Raw genomic sequence first — 13,808 nt, forward strand, 5'->3', positions numbered from 1 at the left:
AATTGACAGTTTCCATTGTCACCTAAATTTACGACAGCACAAGTAGCAGGTCATAAATAAAAATGATTTTGAAAGTTGAAATGTAAAACTGCGTTTAATTCAAAATCTAATTGGTATTTTTTTCCGTAGATTTTGTAAATAATTATAGGAAGTGAATCTGGGTAGGTTAGTATAAAAATCAGAATTTGACTTTTTGGTTGAAATTTACATTTTAATTTTTTTTGCTTTGTTTGTAAGTGAAAAATTATCAAAAAATTATGAAATGTACGTTACCAATAGCCAGGTAAGTCTGAAAAATTTCAACAATTTTATTTAATTAGAAGTCGCGATTTCTCGCGTGCGCGTATACGATGCCCCACCCGGTATATATATGGCTTGAACTCGATTCAGATTATTCTTCCGAGTCCCCTCGCGACCGAGAGTTTGTTGCCACCAGCTTCTGAGCCCCCGATGATGTACCTTGATTTTGTATTCACTAATTAAGCATAGTTTTGTCATTAATCGAATTATAAAATATGAGTAATACCTGGGATACGGTTTTCAAGAGGGTTTTTACCCGTCCCTGTCTGTAATAACCAAATTATAATTTGTTTATAGTTTTCTCATTTATAATTTGGTTTTATGGCAGTGCAATAATTGTAATTATATTGTAGCCTGGTCAGACAACAGAGGAGACCTTCTTTCACAGTCCTAGGATTTATAGCGGTAGTTGCCTATTGTCGGGGTATTTAACTCCCTGACAACAGGGCTGGTAGTAAAACCAAATTATAAATGGGAACACTATACTTGTGCAAACTTTAACTTGTCATTTTGTCTGTCATTTACCCGTTTTTCAGTTGGTTCTAAGTGTTGCCGCCTTAATCTTGTTATTTGTCTTTGCAATGGCCTCAGCTAGTTAATTTACTTTACCTCGCTAAACTTAATTTCTGTTATTTTGGAGTCGTTTCATTTTTAATCAAAGTTATTCCAGGCATTTTTCAATAAAAGGTATTTTGCGTCCCTCACATGTGTGTTTTATTTTCCAACTGGAACCCTCATCGTTTGCATTCCGAACCTTTTCCGCCAAAAGAAAAACACAACGTCGAGTCCGTGGAGGGTAGGGTCCCTCCGCTTCGATGACGATCACCACCAGAGTAGGGTCCCTACCTACACTTCGATGACGATCACCACCATTCTTGTACCCGTTTTGTGCAGGTTCGAATATTTGGCGGAAAGATGTAATGTAGGTATAAAATATGTAATTATTTTCAATATACAAATTCTTCATAAAATCGAATTTCAATTATGCGTGAGCGAAAGTGAAACCTTCACCTACTGATAACCATGGATACAGACCCACTTTCTAGGGAGGTATCGAACAAAGTACATATATCGAGCGATCAAATTAATTTGTAATCGAGTCATCGATGGATTTGAATCCGTATGTCTTTTCCGATTAATATGTCGAGATCTAACCTGTCAAGCTGTGTTTATTGGAACGTGGAGTTCGAGTAACGACATACGATTTCGGATTCATGGATAACTCGATTGCAAATTAATTTGATCGTTCTTTGTAAATAGTATATGCCATTCACGATGTTTTGGCATAAGGGGAGGCCATGGAAAAAGTGCATTTAAGTTGGCAGTAAAGCTGTCTGTTGAATTAGGTTATGGTTTTCTAAGTTTAAGGTTATAAACTGCGTCATTGTTTAGTGCATTGTTGTCAGTTTTACTAGTTTGCAATAGAACAATACTAACACATTTTTAATCCAATTTAACAAAACAGGAAACGGACTTGAACATACTACAGAATAGTAGGGCCGGGCTCCTGTTAATTTATGCACCACTTAGATAACCCACAACCCACCTGTACAGTGTCTTAAAACCAGTTAGTAACTACTCAATGAATTTTTCATTTTAACCAAAACATTCCTAAAACTAGATTGGATAAAATCTTGTACCTACTTATTAAGCCTTACTTTATTCGAATCTTTCTGCAAAATATTTACACACCCATCGTCTATAACAAAAAAGAACAAAACAAAACTATTCAACTTCCATAATTTCATTAGTAAATTCTGAATCATCATTACCTGCATCAAAATTCCAATCAAATTCCGAGTCAGATTCTCCTAATGAAATTATTAAAGGAAGAACGTTTTCAAATGAAAGATTTCACATTAATTTTGCCCAATCTTCCGAAATAAGTTCTTCACAATATCAATCACAGGATCAAGCCATAAATTCACAACTCTATCGCGAAGTTATAATAGGTCTTACAAAACCCCTGTGCCACTTCAATTGGGTCGTTGTTTCTTTCTTCACTATCCGTGCTACATATTTATCTTGAACTCACCTACGATTCAATTTATACACAAAAAAAAACTTGACTTCATTGTAACTTACTGAAAATATATTCTGCAGTGTTTCGGTTCAATTGCCTCCTACGAAGTTTGACGGATGTTTCCGCACCCAGGAGTTTGAACCTATGACACGCCAATTGCGTGTCCGGTAGGGTTTTCTTTTTACGCGTAGGGGTTTCGCACAATGTGGACCGTGATTTCAAAATGAGGATAGATGCTTCAGATTAATGCAAAGATGTATTGGTGTTTCTGGTTCTACATTTGCTTATCAACTAACTTAAAACTAACGAAAATGTACAAAAGTGAATTCGCACCCCCTCTCCGTCATGGGTAGTACGCTGGTGGTCTTTTGCAAGATGTGCATGAGCCAGATGGCGGGACTTTCCCACTATTGTGAAAGAGACCACCAACGTACCGGCACCGGGGATGATTGTCGACAGGAATATTGGAAGCGGCGTCATAAACTAAATTGGACCGGCCGCTCCAACATGCAGTCTAATACAAACACCATCAATACGTTTTAAAGTCGCTTAATTATAATTACGGTAAATTCGGCAACATGTTACGTTCATTTTGATAGGTCCGCATGTCAGGCACTTTAGTGACAGCAGAGCTGACAGAAATCAAACATGTATCCAACGTTAAAAAATGAAATCATAGCCTCCCCTTATGCCAAAACATCGTGAATGGTATATATGTATTCTTATGTTTTGTTCATTCTGTATGTAGCAATAATCCAAGTCCCGGGGGGAGCAGCGATTCGGGAATTAACACACACACACAATGTACAGCCTTTTCAATAAATGTCATTAATTTAATTAAATTTGTCAGATTTGTCACAAACGATTCAGATATGTTGCTTAGATACTGTCGTCCTTACAAACACCAACAATTAATTCCTGACTACGTACCTACGTATTTTTGTGTCAGCAGCGTCGAATGTGTGTGGGTCGGGGTTAATTTATCCCCATTATTTTGGACCTAATAAAAATGGCTTTTCTGGACTTGTTAGATCCTTCTAATGGTCCAGAATTTTTTTGGCAGGTTATATCGGGACCACCTGTATTTGTTGGAAGTCTAGGACACTCGAAAATACCACGAAACAAAGAAGGATCATTAAAATTAAACCACAAATTTTTAGAAAATCATAAATTTATGTTTTAATTTATAGTAAATACATTAATGTATGTAATATATTTTATATTACACTTATATTCCACACTATTCTTATTTAAAAAAAATAATTATAGTCATGGTCTGTGTGATCAATTTTACATTAAATTGCGCCACAAAATTAATACATATTACATTACATCACACAGACATTTTAAAAATTAAGAAAGTGAAAGTATGTAATACTTACAATAGAAGCTATGCAAAAAAAAAAGTTGTACTTTAAATGTATATACAGTAAAATTCAAATAAATGCTAACGCAGCAACTGAGTGAGCATATCAGCTTTCAATCATAAAATTTTCTTATAACCTATTGTTTAATAAAACAATATCTGAACTTAAATAGATATGCTCACTATTAACAAAAAATATACCACACCTAAAAAAATTCTTTATGATTTATAAAGACCTCTGTCTATTTGGTACCGTTTTAAGTTCAGATATTCTGAAGGGTACTGAACAATGTAAATACAACTTTTTAAATAAATTCTTATGTTTTAAACATAATTCTTTTATTTACACATAATTATAATAACACATTAATTCAAAATAAAGTTTCACACCCTCAATATATATTAGAAGCTATATAAAAATAAAATTTATTATCATGATCAGTTTTTATGTTAATAAATTGTCAAACCAATGTTTATTACAACTTAATTAATTGCACGTAAGATACGTTGATTAAATTTGTAGAAAAGTTACCCTTATGTTCATGTATCAATAAGGAAAAAATATATTTTTTTAATGTTGAAAAATGGTGTTGAAATAATGACAAAAAAGTTTTCCTTTACAATCACTAACGTGCTGTAACTATCAAATCTAAAACCTGAATTAATAATAAAAGGTACTATTTGCTAAAATACTAATTTGTGAGTGTAGGCAACACATTTACTTTTGAGGAGTAGATTGAGTTATTGCAGACCCAGTTGTATTTTGTCCTTGTTGGGCATACTGTTGTGCATATTGCGCCCATTCCTGCTGAGAGTACTGACCATATTGATTGGCGTTTGATCCCGATGCATTACCGACTGAATGCGTTTGACCCTAAATTAAAATATGTGATCAGTTAACATCAAATTCTCACATCGGCACTGAAATGGTAACATATTCAAAATGGTTTAATCATCAAATAAATTAGTCTTGGCAAAATATTTGTGTATTACTGTCGAAACTAATTTTCAAAAGTCCACACTGAGAAAACTCGACTCTAAACGACGGCAAATGTATAATCAATTCACTTTTGTAATGACGAACTAGAGTTACTAAATTTAGTAACTTTTGTCTTGTGGACACATCTTTTTACCGCGAATTTGGGCTTTTAAAAAGTTAGGTTATGAGTCACGTCATTTGTTCTGTCAAGACTGGTCCAATTCAAAGTATAGTGAAACTAAATGTGTTTAATTATTTTGAAGAAAAAAGCAAAGTTGCACTACACAAATACGAAAAGGCAGTTGAACGTAACAATGAAATAATTTTGCATTTTGCTACTCATCCTCGTCATCGTCGCTGTTTTCCAAGTCCGAATCCGAATCTTCAACCAAATTAACAATATTTGTGGATATGTCATGGATGCTAAAGTTCCACATAAGCCTTGTTCTTGTCCTTCATTTAAAATTCTATACATACTTCTAGGACTGAAGCCTGTGCAGCACTTAGGAAGAGTTTTATTTTAGATTAGGATTTACCGAAAAAACATTCGCCACTGCTTCTACAATTTTGTAATTTACGTATTTACGTTTCCATTGTCTCCATGAGTAATTTCTTTCCTAATTTTGTTGAAAGCCTTTAAAATGTGCTGCTTCGTCTGCTTGCTTATTGATGCTTTACTCCGTTTTGGAAATTCATTCATTTTGGCAGTGACAATAATATGACATTTTAAATCATTGCCAACTGTCGAATTTTCATATATTTTGTAAACAAATTTAACAAAAAAAAAAGTTCTAGTTAGTTCTTCATTACAAAAATGAATGCATTATAGAGACCAATTTCCCATAAATCCCTAAAAGTAGACTGACCCCAAAAAAATAACGGCACAGCAATAAAAATGCCCACAAAACCAAAACTTCTCAGACCATTGATTTTCTATTTTGAGGTGTCCGTGAACTGACGATGACAGCCTTTTGCGTGTTTTTCACAGGTGTTTTTATATTATCGCCAATCGACTTACTGTATTAGGAAAACAGTTCTTTTTGAAACAATTTAATTATCGAAGATTTTGGTGACGCATGTACGGTAAAGGAGTTACTTCGGTCGGGCCCAGTGATGACAGGGATACCGGCACCTGTCCCGGTAACAGGGTCACTATCGGTTGTGTTAATAGGAGTTAAAATAAATTAAATATCACCTTTGGTTCTGTTTTTTACAATTCAGCTCCATAGTTATGTTTTTGCGGCACTACTGGTAATAATAATCTGCGCAGATTTTGATCACACCGTGGGTATAGAGGTAAAAATCATTAACTAACATTTTCATAATTTTGAAATATGTAACGTACGAAATAATAATAATTAATTGACATAAAAAATAAATATAATGCAAAAAGTGTTTTTTACGATCAATGTTAATACTTACCAAAGGGCCGGATTCACTGTTAACTGTAGGTTAAAATGCTTGGTTACCTATTGTTATTATAACAATGTTTTCGTATATTTTAACCTAAAGTTAACTTTAATTGGCGTTGGTGAATCCTCCCCTATGTGAGCGTATTGTTGAAAAGAAAAGAAATTAAAACATAAATTATGAAAATGTTAGTTAACGATTTTTACCTCTATATCCACGATACATTGTGCTGTTCTTTCGTTGACGATATCCACCGAATGATCAAAAAGAAAACAAATCAAGAGTGCTATAACTCCGTACGCTGATAGATTGCACGTTTTTAAATTCTAGTTCCAAAACATAACGCAGTGAAAAATACTAAACTCTCCATCTCAATTGTTTCACGTTATGTTGAAAACCGTTGTATCCCTGCAGATTAATTCCCGCCACACTACCCTCTGGGTCTGTCTTCTGTCAAAAAACGTGCAATCTATCAGAGTACGGAGTATACCTCATCTTTTGTGTTATCGAAAAGTTTGTCTTAGATTGACTTGCTATGCAGTCGTTTTATTGGTTGCCTACCTCTCGAAAAATATAACTAAAAACCAATTAGTTATCAATAATTAATGTTTTATCTCCAATGTTAAAACCCTTTTTACCACTTATTCTGGAATAGTTGTGGCTACAGTAAACGTGTGTAAACTTTGTCCAAATCGAAAAGTTGTTTTCTAGGTTAACAAAAAGCACAAGGTTAACGTTTCTTTGACATTTCCAGTAAAAATCACTTACCAGTGGCGTCGCGTTTGCCAATAAAACTGGTAAATTACCCATTCTTACAAAAGTAAAATGCTGCTCTTGTTTACTTTATAAATTGTATCCATTATCAGATAATAATAATAAAATGCACAATTATAATCATTCCAACGTCTAAATTTCATGAGGTATGATTTATTATAAAATAGCGTTTGAGACGTAGAGGGATATGGAGGGAGCACTGCCTATGCTGGCAATAAGCGGCACGTCGCGAGACCTCTGCGGAGACCTTTTGTGACGCCTTTTAAAATGACCGCCAGTACTTCGTGAAATTTCGTGACGAGGGTCGTTGGGCATTAGATGCTTCATAGGTGTCGGTGTTCCGTCATTTTACTGGGATTTGGTTTTTTACACGTGAACCGGTTGGTGAATTGTCTTTGTATTTTTTCAATTGTATAACTCTGATCTGTTTTTATTTTGAACTAAATATTTACGGTCGTCTTCGTCTTCCTACAATTCCTACAAAAATCGTCCCCAGAAAAAAAGTTAAAGGGACGCCACTGGAAAGATGAAATATCTGCGTTAACTTCGGTTTCGCTCGGCTCATCTGGAGACCTTTTATTAGGTCTACAGAAAAGCGCGGTCGTAACCACTTTTTTAAAGAGTGCTCCCTCCATATCCCTCTACGGTTTGAGACCACAAATTGTCTACACCCATTGAACGCTGATTTGCATAGAATTCCAGTACGACATGACAGATAATTTGTAACGCTGCTCTGATTTGTTTTCTTTTTGATCACATCACTGTACACGCAAATTCCGCTTTTTGACTATTCTTTTTCGAATGTCTCGCTCTACGACAGTTTTAAATTCGAACCATAACCTCATCATTCAACAGTTTAGTACTTTTTTATACATATAAGTACATATAGCGAAATCGCGTACAGATTTTGATTATTAATAATTTATTTAAACCAGTTGTAAATTTGCAATACAGCACATGCATTGACAATTGAAGATATATTTTACTTTTAAACAGATTAAGTAGTTAAAAATTTGTTTTAAATATGTATGAAAACCTTGTGACCGGGGTGACATATACAAGTGGACCATCGTATAGCATATTTTCAATAAACCATGTTTCTAATCGTCCTAGAAATTTGCGGTCAATATTCCAGATTGAAAGTATAGTGCTTGTATATGGGGTAGTATAGTTTTTGTATCTTCCTAAGGAATTCTGACTTAAGCCCTAAATAAACCGAACCAAGACCCTACTTAAAGAAATTTATTGTCATATTGTGCCTGTCAATCACTAGACGGTCTCCGACAAATATTTTGAGTACTACCCCAGGTAATTTTTTTCTCCGAGACCATCTAATGACAGGTAAAAATGAACGAAAAACGATTCAGTGCGGTATCCGTAGATGCAATTAGTGCTCAAATTAATTATTACAGATAATTTAATTCATGTATAAAAAATCCCATAAGCCGAGATGCATTTGTCACTTTGACATCGGATAAAGTTAGCCCTAACTTTGCATCTGGATAAAATATGCTTAAACTTCCATGGCAAACTTTTTCGAACCTGATTATTGTTTGTTGTTATGATAACGAACCAACAATCTTAAACATTGGCACAGCTTGTAATAAATTGAAGTGCAAAATGGCCAATTCAATTTTTCATATACTAAGGACAACGTAACATTTTATCTGCCCCGCCCACTTCATTTTCTTAGTTACCAATCAAATAGGTTGTTAAGACGATCTGATTTACACAGTAAAAATTTCTGACATTCGAATTGTCTTAATGACATTTTATTTTTTAAAACCTAAAACAATAATTGTGGACTTGACAGCAAAATTCTAACCTTAACTTTATTACGTGGCAAATGTGATGAAAAGTTGTACAGATTGAATCTGGCTTTGATTCTGATTGATCAATTTTAGTGGGCGGAGCAGATAAAAAGTTATAACGGCAATACTATAATTACCTACCTATTATTATTCATTAAATTATCTCATCGAATTACGCTAGAGGTTTTTTCGTCCAGGATAAAATTTCATTTTTTAAACTCTAATTTGGTTTCTTTTTGGTAAATTGGCCAAGCAACCAAATTATCGTAAAAAAAATCAATTTTATCCGGACAAAAAAGACCTCTTGTGTAATTACAGTCGATAATAAAACGCTATTAAAGTCAAATTTCACATTATTTTATTTTATGTAAAATTATTCGGCCGTTTCGTACATCGTAAATTGAAGATTGTGCCTTCTAAATTTCAATTTTTTTTTTGACAATTAAAATAGTATATTATGTTATGAGGAGCAAAAATGAAGTTTTATGTGCTGTGGCTGGTAGATTGGCTGCCGAACGCAGTGAGGCAGACAAACCAGCCAAAGCACATAAAACCATTTTTGCTCCGAATAACATATACTATTTTTTCTTCAAACCTTCATAACAAATTATTTAAGACATGTTAAGAAACCAGGTAGGAATTTCAAATGATTTAGCTATAGTCTATTTCTAAAATATATGCAGTTGTATCAGTTTATAACACGAACTACGTGTATGCAGCTATCTCCTTTCAACACATGTCAAATAAGTTCGTTCGCTCTGCTACGTGCGCTATTAAGATGGTCGCTCTATGTATCTCACTTCCAACCGTACGATTTGAGTAACATAGAACTATTGACGTGCGTCTGTGCATGCGCATCATCCATAATAAGAGAGTCGAATGATATGTTGATTATTTAAAGCGATTATTTCGATTTATTCGATTATCAAAATATATCGATTATGCCCAACACTAGAAAATACTATAATTTCTTGACAATGGTGGTAACATAAACAACTCATTATGTCTTGCTGTCAAATGTCAAATACGGACGAACGGCATGTCGACTTCTTGATTCAAACGTGACGTCACTGCATATATTTCTGAAATGAACTATAGTTTACTTTACTGCCGCTCATCAGCGGAGATAATAACTTCACGGACGCCCTTAGCGGAGATAATAACTTTATCTGCCGCTCTCAGCGGAGATAATAACTTTTTCTGCCGCTCTCAGCGGAGATAATAACCTTATCTGCCGCTCGTCAGTTCGTTAGATGCCATGACAATGAAGTGACACTTTAGCATTGTCAATGCAGCAGGATAATGTCATAAACTACGGACGTTTGAAGAAAAAATGGTTTTATCGCAAATATGTTATACGATGGTCCACCCTGTATTTCTTCTTACATTTATTATAAAATAATGCCAGTGAATATGCTACCATTTACTCAACTTTATATGATAAATGCATTAAAAACTTACTTGAGAACCCCAATTCTGGGGATACTGTCCGTAATAATTCCAATTCGAATAATTTCCATATCCCTGACTTCCGCCACCGTATTTCCACTGGTTCTGACTACTCTGACTGCCCCAACCACCTTGACCCCATGAACCTTGTCCTCCCCAGGGTTGGTTGCCCCAATTGGCCTGATTTTGTCCCCAACTACCAGATGGCCAATTTCCTCCTGGACCGCGGCCTGGTTGATTACGATTTCGATTGTAATTATTTCCTTGACCGTGCGAATCTCTGCTGCCTCGATCTCGGCTGTTACCTTTATATACAATAAAATTTAAAAATTAGAATAATCAGTAAAAGAATTGCAAGTAACCTAAAATGTTTAACGATACTATGGGGGTTTCTATACATGACAAATGTCGAAGTGAATTTAACGAAGGACAAAATTCACGCTTCACACTGCACATGTATGTACAATTACAGTCAAATGGTTGGCGAATTTTTCAAATCGAATGCTACATTTGTTTTCAACAATTTTCTTTATTCGCCCATAAGAAACAATACTATTACAATTGCAACCGCTGCATTATTAAATCATATTTTGCCTTATTGAAATCATAAAAGATCAAGTAGAATTCATAATTTCCAATATTTTGTGTAGAAAAAAATGCACAGCAACAACAAAAAAATTGTACTCAAATAAATTAATATAGTTTTTTTTAATAGCAATAACTTACTTTAGTAATTCACATCATCAGCATAAAAAAAATTAATTTGTACTGTAAGAAAATTTGTTTGCATACATTAAATACCTTAATCAATTTCCTATTGGAACTACAGCCAAGATCTTAGTATTAATAAACTAATCTTCTAGAACAATCACAAGGTTAACATAATACTTTATCAGATAGACGTTGTTACTTTAATTTTTACAACCTCACATTCAATAACAAAAATAAGTAATTTAAACTGCAAGTAAGTACTTGAAGCCGAAACATTCATATTAAAGCGTAGTATTGCTTAGTCGGGTAGGTACTGTTTTAACTAATAAATATCATTAGATACAAGTTTGTTAATCCATAGATAATACATTTTCTAATATGTACACTTCTATTAAAAAAAAAGCGTACACGTATTGAGGGCTACTGTAAATGGGGATAAAATTAATTAATCGTTTCCAAGAAAACGTATTACTGACATTTTGTATGTATGTCAAATGTGTGAACACTGTTTTTTATAAATTTTTAAATTGTTGTTAGATTGTTGAGTTGCCTTTTTCCATAAATTTGTGAATAAAAGTTTGAATTGTGTTTGTAGTAATTGGTAATAGGTACTTGCCTAATAAATAAGGCAAAACATTTATACACATTAAAATTTCTGAAGAATACAGTTGCGGCCGTGGAAATCTCAGACAGGAAAGATTTAAACACTCTGTACAAATTCCGAAATTTGATTAGCGTAAACAGAATTTTCATCAAAGATTATAAAGTCAGTGTCAGTTTTTGACATATTAGATCGGAATCGCGCGTAACTTTTGGAATGCCGCAATTATCTGATTGGCAAAAATGTGTTAGACTGAGGGACGGTGTGAGTATAAGAGCCATTGCGAGAGAAATTAATGTGGATAATGTTTGAGTGACATTTTGAGAAACGTCACTTTCAATACCATTTACAAAGCCAAAAGTTTGGTGTTGTCAAAGTGTCTGAGTTTTCAAAGGCCGCAACTGTACATCGATCAAATCCAGCTATCATCACGGGTTTTGTTACAGGTTTCTAATAACAACAATTAAAAGATAGGTTTACGATATGGCAATCTAGCCAAAATTAGGCTCACCACTTGTAGGTTTTTTTTTGAATAGAAGTGTACATGCTAAAAAGAGACGGTTAACCTTCCAGTGTTGGCGCTCATTTATGATATACAGGATGAATTCGAAATACGTCACAATCTTAAAACCCCAGGATCTTCAGACCAATTGTGAAGATCACGTGCGTGCATTCAGTTTTGCGCAATAGGTCCGCATAAGGGCAGAAAAGTCATGTACAGTTCAAGCACAAAAGTTGAACACGCCACTGATATCACGTTAGGACGAATAGTAAGATTTAAGAAGTTATCGAAGCGCAACACAAAAAAGGTGCAAAAAGTGCAGATTAGTTGCCTTCAGTGCGACCTTCGGCTATTGTTTCCTTCGAATTTTGCGTCTCAGTGTGCCATTATCATGGAAAATTATACCAATGGTGAAATGACCGATATGGAACTTTGCTACGGAAGTGCAGATGGTGTTGCATTAAGGGCACAAGCTTTGTATCGCGAAAAATTTCCGGCTCGTCGTGTTGCGCATTCGCAAACATTTCTGGCTGTTGTACAGCGTCTACGGGAAAATGGTACTTTTCGACCGAGAAGTGTGGACAGGGGTCAAGAGTGTACGCGGCGAATGTTAGACCTCGAACTCCAAATTTTAAAGACTGGAAGAAAACCCGTCCACAAGTACCCGACAGTTAGCACTCCTATCGTGTTCAGCAATCAAACGATTTCATTCGCCGGCAAGAGTTTTGTGAGTAGACAAATCAAAAGTGCGTCGATCAACCTGATTTTTTGCGAATAGTTTTGTTAACGAAGTTTTTCACACCCATATTCAGCAGCACAAATTCGGGACGATGCAGCAAGTTTTGCGTATCGGCCGTGTGGCGTACTTTTCATGATACCATGAACATTTAATATTTGAAGATTCGTAAATAGTAGTTTATTTGACGAGTTTCTGTGTAAATTGGGCCTTTTTTACGTTACGAGCGTTTTAAAGGCCCACGAGTGCCAAAAAAGGCCCAATTTACACACGAACGAGTTGAATACAACGTTTTTTTGTTCGACGAGTCCCTTAAAGGCTTCAAATCGCTTAAAACCTTTAAAATTAGCTTGACGTTTCGTTTTGACAAGTTGTGACATTTATCAAAATCCGTTCACATAGGAGAAAATTATCAAATTCTGACAGTGTCGAACAAAAAATAACATTTACGAGTGAATGATCTGTGGCTTAATTGCGTAATACCATAGCAACGGAATATGATATGGAATGCCGTTAATAAATAACGGCCGTGGCTGTTATGACACACATATCAATTGATGAGAGAGTACTGTTAAAGCAGGTTTAGCAGTAAGGTAGCCCCAATCCTCCCACGTATTCTTAAACGCTAGATAAATTTGAAATGTTACAGGTACTTGAAACATTACATTTAATGTGTATATGTATATTTTCATTACAAATTTTAAACTGTAGTTACAAAAAATTCAAAAAAGGAAAAATTACCTATTGTAGCCGGTTATTAAAACTGACAAGTTGTGAGATTAATATATTGACTACAAAGTGAGTATATTGGTAAATAAATGGGTAATAGGAAAAAGAGCACTTGTGTGTATCGCAATACCAGATCCTCTGGGTGGCAGTAGAGAAGAGATGAGAAGGTAGAGGTCTTCTGGCGTTCTTCGTCCATGATCCAGACTTTTATTAGCCCGATAGCGAGGGCGCAAGACGAGTGGGTGGTGAAGATTACTGGGAGTGGGGTAGCGTGCGGAGTGGTGCGTTATGGCGCTACTGCGGTACTAAAGGGCGCGTTACAATATTCATTTTTGGCTAGTTTATTTAACCACATTTTCAGTTCATTCTCTTTCTGAAGATTCTGAGGTTTTAAGATTGTAACGTATTTCGAATTCA

The 13,808-nt window shown here is 34.8% G+C and overlaps 1 protein-coding gene across 1 annotated transcript in view; it reads right to left on the reverse strand.

Moving 5' to 3' along the window:
* Nucleotides 1–3,476: 3,476 nt before the first annotated feature.
* The window catches only part of LOC138128902 (heterogeneous nuclear ribonucleoprotein U-like protein 2), a 44,919-nt gene continuing 34,587 nt past the window's right edge, over nucleotides 3,477–13,808 (reverse strand). Inside the window, exons 13-14 of the mRNA XM_069045138.1 lie at nucleotides 10,125–10,417; nucleotides 3,477–4,563 (exon numbers count right to left, since the gene is read on the reverse strand). Coding sequence (XP_068901239.1) covers nucleotides 4,408–4,563; nucleotides 10,125–10,417 — 449 coding nt within the window. The 3' untranslated portion in view covers nucleotides 3,477–4,407. The remainder of the gene's footprint in view (nucleotides 4,564–10,124; nucleotides 10,418–13,808) is intronic.

Source organism: Tenebrio molitor, chromosome 1 (genome assembly GCF_963966145.1).
Source record: "Tenebrio molitor chromosome 1, icTenMoli1.1, whole genome shotgun sequence".
NCBI classification, from domain to species: domain Eukaryota; kingdom Metazoa; phylum Arthropoda; class Insecta; order Coleoptera; family Tenebrionidae; genus Tenebrio; species Tenebrio molitor.